Genomic DNA, 7854 nt, shown 5'->3' on the forward strand with positions numbered 1-7854 from the left:
AGGTCAATGTGTGATGTCATAAGGTCAATGTGTGATGTCATAAGGTCAATGTGTGATGTCATAAGGTCAATGTGTGATGTCATATGGTCAATGTGTGATGTCATAAGGTCAATGTGTGATGTCATACGGTCAATGTGTGATGTCAATGTGTGATGTCATATGGTCAGTGTGCGATGTCATCAGGTCAGTGTGTGATGTCATAAGGTCAATGTGTGATGTCATAAGGTCAGTGTGTGATGTCATCAGGTCAATGTGTGATGTCATAAGGTCAATGTGTGATGTCATCAGGTCAATGTGTGATGTCATAAGGTCAATGTGTGATGTCATAAGGTCAGTGTGTGATGTCATCAGGTCAATGTGTGATGTCATCAGGTCAATGTGTGATGTCATCAGGTCAATGTGTGATGTCATAAGGTCAATGTGTGATGTCATCAGGTCAATGTGTGATGTCATCAGGTCAATGTGTGATGTCATCAGGTCAATGTGTGATGTCATCAGGTGGATATTACTGTCTGAGAGTTTGTTAAAGTGAAATGAGACATTCAAAGATGCAGCAGTGTTCTTCTTTTACATCACTGAGACTACAGGGAGACACTGAGGACGAGTATCTACGGAGAGCCTGAAGGGACAAACAGGAGATTAATGTGATTAACTGGTTAACGCTGACAGCCTTAGTTTAGCACCTCACTACATAAAGAAAGTACTGCACAGTGATCCCTATGATTATGTAGCTACATTAGCATAAAGTGCGTATTTGTAAGTATTCAGAACATTTAAAGGTAACATTGTGCTCTTATAGCTGCTTTTTAGTCCGCTTGTATTTGTCTCTTTAGTTTTAAGGTCATACGTGAATAAGCTGATGTTACATTTCATCTATTTCATCTTTAAAATCGTCTTCTGACATTTCCTATTTGCTCAGATTTGTATTGCTTGTGATTGTGAAGCTCGTGTGGCCTGCAGCAGCAGCAGCAGGACTTTATTAACCTGCGTTTCAAACACCTGACCGTGATATGTGAAGGAAGCTGCCACGTCTAAAGCCCTGACATGTTTTTAAATCTGTATCACAGTGAGAAGAGTTCAGAACTGAGAGAGAGCGAAGAGAGGAGGGAGACGACGTCGTTCACCTGGAGCGAGGTTTAAGACGATGACATCATCACTCGGCTGTCCGTCACTTTGCGTCCCCCCGTTTCTTCTTCAGCTCCTGCTCGTATCGCTGCAGCTGCGACATGAAGCCGGGGTTCGGGTCGATGACGTGACGAGCCGTCTTCACCTTCTGGGGGACAGAAACGGAAACAAATGTCGAGTTATCAAACCTGATTTCATTTCATGACTTTGAAGTGACCAGAGGCAGAGCACAGGTGCTGACAGGAAGTGACCAAAGGTAGAGCACAGGTGCTGACAGGAAGTGACCAGAGGCAGAGCACAGGTGCTGACAGGAAGTGACCAAAGGTAGAGCACAGGTGCCGACAGGAAGTGACCAGAGGGAGAGCACAGGTGCTGACAGGAAGTGACCAGAGGCAGAGCACAGGTGCTGACAGGAAGTGACCAGAGGCAGAGCACAGGTGCTGACAGGAAGTGACCAGAGGGAGAGCACAGGTGCTGACAGGAAGTGACCAGAAGCGGGGCACCACATCGACAGCTGTTCAAAACCATCCTCATCACCACATATCAAACATGAAATATTTGATTAAAAGAAACTGAGTTTGTGTGGATTTTGGCGCCCCCTGTGGACAAAGTGTGTAGTACACAATACCGTTTAGAGATCTAGTAATCTGGATTCGATCGTCTTTAAAAGTCTGTACCAGGATCAGGTGGATCCAGGTGAACTTTATTCTGATTCAGACTAAGAGCCCGATCACACAGAGAGTCGTGTCGCCTGCAGCACCAGTGTTGACCTCTGGTACAGCGTGCTCGCCGCCGCTCTTCTCTGCTACTGCGCGGCCAGTTTTTCTAGAGGTTTTTGGGTTAGTATAAAAGTTATTCAACTACGTTTGCTCAAAGCCATTTTTTCCCCTCTTATTTTATTTGGCTGGTGGTCCGCATGGGCACATGACCCCCCCCCCCTTTCCCCAGATGCGCTCAGGCGTTTTCTGCAACAGTTGTTTCTATGGCGACGCATTTCTGTGTGATCGGGCCTGAGCGTTCAGCGTCCAGGTGTACTTCCTGTGTTCCCTCACCCACCTGTAACGCCTCCGTCAGCGTCAGTTTCCGGTGTTTCATCAGGTACGCGATGCAGACGGTGGCCGAGCGGCTGCGTCCGTTCTTGCAGTACACGACGCTGCGTCCTCCACGGTTCCCCTCCTTGTGGATGGCGTCGGCGCAGCGGTCGAAGTGTGCGTACAGGTCCTCGTTGGGGTCGTCGTAGACGTGGATCTGCAGCTTCTTGACGTCGGCGGAGGGGAACGGCTGCTGCTTGGACACGTTGATGCAGAGCGTCACCGCCTCCTGCTGGAGGAGGTCGTCGCTGCAGGCCGAGCGGGCGTTGCTGATGAACAGACACTTGGTGACTTTGCAGAGCTGCAGCATCCTGCTGATCTGACCCTCACAGGCTTCCTTACTCGGGCAATGATGTTCAAGGACAACCTGCTCAGAGAGAAACACATTTTATATTAAAGGGGTAGGACTCCATAAATCCTTCACTGAATTCAGGTAAATTCATTTTCTTCATTAAAATAGAAAAATCACTTTATTCTGACAAAAAAAAAAAATGCTTGAACTATTTGATTCATCACAAATTTATTTCTGGCGCTACGGGAAGTTTTCGATTTAAAAAATGAACACAACAAGTTCCCGAACTCTGCGCGATCTTCTGATTTTATTCAACTTCTCTGCAAGTTTGACGAATCCTCTTTTTATTGTTTCTTTGAATTGTTGTTGTTTTCATGTAAGGCGATTCTTCAAACAGTTTAAACTATTATTTTTATTTTCTAATTCACTTTCTCCGCGGAGGTCATTGAAAAAATAAAACCTCCAAACGTCACAAATATCACAACAGCTGCTTTAAAATCAGACGTTTTAGAAACAGAAGAAATATGATCCTTTAAATAATCCATCTTCACTGAATTAATTCACAAACAATAACACAAATAAACATTTAATTAAACAATTAAACAATAATAAATATTATCAGACATCTCAGAGGCTCAGGACTCCCTGCGTTCAAATAAGAACTCAGTGATCCTACAGAGGCAGCGGTCATTGAACGCCTCACCTTTCCACAAGGACGGCGTGACTCTCGTGCAGTTCTCTCTCTCTCTCTTAGGTGGTGTTCAGGTGTTTCCGGTCTCCTCGTGCTGACGGGGGACTGGAGAGGTCGGGTCTGCTCCGGTCTCCTCAGGTCTGGTGCTGGTCCTGCTCCCGGTACTGGTCCTGGTCTGAGTCTGATCCGAACACCTCTGATCTATTTACAGCCTCTCTCGCAGCTGCTCTGCTGCGGGTCCTAAAGCCCGCCATATATATTCAACGGGCAGTCACGTGATCAGATTAAAGTCTTTTGATTGGATCAGATCTTGAATTCAGATTGGTTTTGATTAAACTTTAATCTTTTTATTATAAACAAATGTATTCATGTGGATTTATGATTTTAAAACCCTAATGTTACAACTTTTTTTCTTGTTAATTATATTTTAAAATCTATAAAATTCAGAATTTAGTCTTAAAAAAATGTAAACTAAAATGTCTTTAATTTTGACTTTTACCTTTTTAACCACTTATTTTCTCGTTAATGAGGACCCTAACAAAGATAACTTTAACCTTGAAATGTTTTGATCTTATTTACGACATTACACTTAAATATTCTCATTCACGATTTTAACTGCGTAAATTTAAACCTTAATTTTATGAATTTAAAATATACGACTTTAATCTTTTTAATTTAGAACTTTAATCTTGGAAATATAAACAAATGTGTTTTTTGTTGATTAACAATTTCTTAACAATATCTTTTTTGTTTTTTTGCTGTTTTCTGAATTCATATTTCTCAATTAATTCAGAAAAAAACAGCAAATTTGTATTTTTTCACAAAATCTTTCCCGTTATTCCAACATATTTAATCTCGTTAATTTAAAAAAATGTGTGCGTTAATAAAAAAGGATCCTGTTTTCTTTAAGCGTTTTAAAAGATTAAAAAAAAAACATTTTAACTGAAATGTGAAAAAAAAAAAAAGATAAAAATCTGAATCTAGACGTGAAACCGACACCGACCTGGAAAGTCAAACATTCACCAAAGTCGTCAGAAATCGGATAAAAAAGACAAAAAAAAAAAAACTGATTTTCTTTACGTTTTCTTAACGTAAATATCCGTCAGTGACGACAAAATACAAAAAGCAGTGAAGGAAGTGATTTTATTGTCGGGGTTGAAAATCTGTCACACATGCAAACAGCGATGTCGAAGCCATGTATCGTCGAGTATTTTATTAGCAAACCAGAGAGAAGTAAACAGGAAGTGAACAATCGGTGTCTCTGTACAGGTCCGAGTATTCTACAGTATTTACTATAATACAGCTGGATTACAATTCATGAGTACAGCAGTCACAGGACGACAAACAGCAGCGCCGTCCCAGAAACAAATGTCTTCCTTCTGATTGGTCCGAGCTCTCTCTGACAGACGATGACGCTAACAAGAGCATGCTAAGCTAACATTCCCTCTTCATTCGTGCGTCACCTCGACGACAGAGCCAGATCGAACAGTGTGCAGGATGCAAATGTTTTAAGTCCTTTAAGAGAAAATGGATTAAATCAACCTTTAAAGACCCCCGAGTCCAGTTCAACAGAGACTCTAGTTGAGGACTTTGTTACATACTTTGTCCACATGGGGGCGCCAAAACCCACCGACACCAGAAACCTCCTCACAGCTGCTTTAAATTAAATGTTTAACGTTTGATATTTAACAAAAGCCCAAAGATGACTTCCATAGGGCGCCGTGTCCACCTGCTGTTATTTATTCTGAGCGCCAGCTTTAAACGAGGAGCGCTCCTCGTTTAAAGCTGGTCACATTCGATCCAATCCGACCGTTTACATGTGACCACCTTCCTTTTGAACCCCCGGGCTCTGGATTAAAGTCCAACATAAATGTTTTAGGTCAAAGAAACGTAAAAAAAAAAGTTTGTTTGATGTTACAGATTTTAAGGCCGGGCGCTACGTCGAGTTCCTCCTGCAGCTACCACACATTCAAAGAGAAACACGGAGGCGTGGGGGGAAGACTTTTGTTGGCGCACTGTTTTGGATCTGTATAGTTTGAACATTTTGTCTCCATCAATGCCGAGCTGAAGGTCGTCTGACTCTGAATTTAGGTGCTGCGAGCGACGGAGAGATCAGACGTTTGTTAAACTGAAGAGATTTCTGACTTCTTAAAGAATAAAGATTTCTCTGCAGGAGAAAATGTTATTTTACAATCACAGGAAGTGCCGCTCTGCCTCGTTCAGAATCTGTCAACTTGTTTGTTTGTGCGACGCAGAAACGGCTTCAGATCCAGAGTGGAAGTTTAAAAACCCCCAAATCACACAAAAACAGAAAAGAAAGCAACCAATCAGGGCGGAGGAAGAGCAGCAATGCTGAGTGATGTCACAGCTGTCTCTGTAAGGATTCTTTTCTGTCATGTCAAAAAACAACCGGAGCCTCTCAGGGACAAAAACGACGACTTTGAGTGGACGCACTTTGACTCTCTGGAGGATCATGTTGCAGACGCTGCAGGATGAAGAAAGCTACAGTTGCATCCCGACGCAACTTTTTGCACCTTTTTTTAGACATTTGTCCCCGGCTAAAAAAAAAAGAGGTGAAATAAATCATTTAGTTTCACGAGGAATCTGGAAGGAAAACATTTTTTTTTTTTTACTGCAAACATGAATGAACACAAATCATCGTCCTGCAGACAATCTCACACAAAGAGGTAAAATTCACTCTGCAAAGGTCAAAGGTCGGACAAATGATAAACCTAAAAACCTTAAATTAAACTGTCGAGCTCTGCAGTTTCTCTCCTCGCCTGCAGGGGTCGCCGCTGACACACTGAATGTAGAGAAACTAAATCCACTTCAATTGATGGTTGATGAAAAGTGCTTTTTGAGATCCAGAGTTCACTCGGCACTCCGCAGGTGGAGAAGCAGATATTCTGGGCGTAGATGAAGGCGTTGATGCGTACAGAGAGGCGTGGCGCCCTCCGCAGAGCGTGCACCTTTTAACAGGAAGCATGTTCACGCCGCCGGGGCGTCCAGCAAGCTCTCCTCTTCCCCCCGTTGGCAGATTTAAGACTCGGAGGATTTCTTCTATCTACAGGAATGAGTCTCCCGCATCCGGAGCCGGACGTCTTCAGGTGGGACTCGCAGGGGGGTTAAAGATCGGATCCCGTCGCCGCGGAGATGGCCCGTTTACGAAACATCATCACGCGAGGAGAACGATTTTTATCCTAAAAGGCAAAAAATAATTTCTGTCAAAGCAGCGATCAAACAAATGTAGTGAGGGTTACAGAGTGTGTACCAAAAGTGCAAAGAGTGTCAAACACACGCGGCGGCGGCCTCAGGAGTTTTTTTTTTTTTAATGACGTATCGCAGAGGACGTGCCACCTGACCCCGCCCCCTCCTGACGCCCTGCAGAGAGCTGCTGCGGGCGCTCTGAAGTCATGCATGACGACAACCAAACACCATGAAGACCGAAAGCTTGAGGATCCCTCCTGAGCCGCTGTGACCCCGGGGTGAGGCGAGGCGAGAGGAAGGGGCGGAGGGCGGGGCTTAGGGGTCAGGAGGGATCAGGAGTGGTCCATGGGTTCGAAGGCGTTGCTCTGTGCGGCGTCCTGACTCTCCATCTCCTCTGGCTCCTCCACCTTCCCGTCTGTTTTCCCTCCCGCTGTTGCTCCCGCTGCAGCCGGAGCGTCGTGGGCGGTCGTTTGGCTCACGCCCGTCTTAGTCCCGCCTGTCCGCTCCTGGCTGGCTCCGCCCCCTGCGGCAGTGGTGCTTTGCTGCTCTCTGAGGTGGCGCTCCATGGATGCCTGGATGGAGGAGACCATCTCCTGCAACTTCTTCCTCTGCTGCTCCATCAGGCTCGGGTCCAGGCCGCGTCCGTCCTTCATCGTGACGAAGCCTGGCGCCATGCGCACCAGCTCCCGGGTGGCGTCCTCTGGGATTTCCGACAGGTCCGGGGGGCCTCGGGACACGCTGGCGCTCAGGTCCACGCCGCTGCTGTGCTGACGCGTGATAGGCCGGTGCTCCGGAGGGGAGGAGCCGCCGGCGCTGCCCAGAGAGTGACCTTTACCCTGGAAGGCGGTGACGCTCTGCAGCTGCTCCTTCTTCCTGACCACGCCGCCGCTGCCCAGGCGCAGCAGGCCGTGGGAGGGGCTGCCCTCTCTGCTGCCCCTGGAGGCCGTCTCAGAGCGCAGCTGGACCACCGCCTCCTTCACCAGCTCCTCCACGTCGGGGCCGACGGGGAAGTGGCCGGCGGCGTCCACACAGAGCTCCAGCCGCTCCTCTGTGGCGTTGTACACAAACGTTTTCCCCGTCAGGTGAGGCAGCGTGCAGTGCTTCCCGTCCATCAAACCTGAAACACATCAGAGACTCGTGTGAGGTCATTTCAACCCGTTTCAGTTGGTGCATGAATATCAAGCGTTGAATCGAATATCGTTTTTTAAAAAACACTACTCATTTAAATCTTTCTGACCACGGCAGAACACGTGTCAGTCTTGGCGACCGCCTCGTAGAGGTGGGCAATATGGGAAAAATATCATATCACAATTTTATCCCGATTTTTTTCATAGTGATCTTTAGACTAATTTGTAAGTTACTGACCAGTTCAACCAAACTTATTTCCCTGTATAATGTTTTTAAATGCACAAAAACCGCTGACAAGTTTAGTCTATTTGAAAAACATC

General features: G+C 45.8%; 2 protein-coding genes across 2 annotated transcripts in view; both read right to left on the bottom strand.

Annotated features, from left to right (window-relative positions):
- Nucleotides 1-663: 663 nt before the first annotated feature.
- Nucleotides 664-3448, bottom strand: dusp28 (dual specificity phosphatase 28). The gene is made up of 3 exons (XM_061043658.1): nucleotides 3212-3448; nucleotides 2182-2583; nucleotides 664-1273 (listed from the first exon to the last, which is right to left on the bottom strand). The coding sequence occupies exons 2-3, from the start codon at nucleotides 2524-2526 to the stop codon at nucleotides 1169-1171; spliced, it is 450 nt and encodes a 149-aa protein (XP_060899641.1). The 5' UTR covers nucleotides 2527-2583; nucleotides 3212-3448; the 3' UTR covers nucleotides 664-1168.
- An 877-nt stretch (nucleotides 3449-4325) lies between these two features.
- The window catches only part of vcpip1 (valosin containing protein (p97)/p47 complex interacting protein 1), an 11465-nt gene continuing 7936 nt past the window's right edge, over nucleotides 4326-7854 (bottom strand). The window contains exon 3 of the mRNA XM_061045492.1: nucleotides 4326-7523. Within this exon, the coding sequence (XP_060901475.1) occupies nucleotides 6739-7523 (785 nt within the window). The 3' untranslated portion in view covers nucleotides 4326-6738. The remainder of the gene's footprint in view (nucleotides 7524-7854) is intronic.

This window comes from Labrus mixtus, chromosome 8 (assembly GCF_963584025.1).
Source record: "Labrus mixtus chromosome 8, fLabMix1.1, whole genome shotgun sequence".
Classification (NCBI taxonomy): Eukaryota; Metazoa; Chordata; class Actinopteri; order Labriformes; family Labridae; genus Labrus; species Labrus mixtus.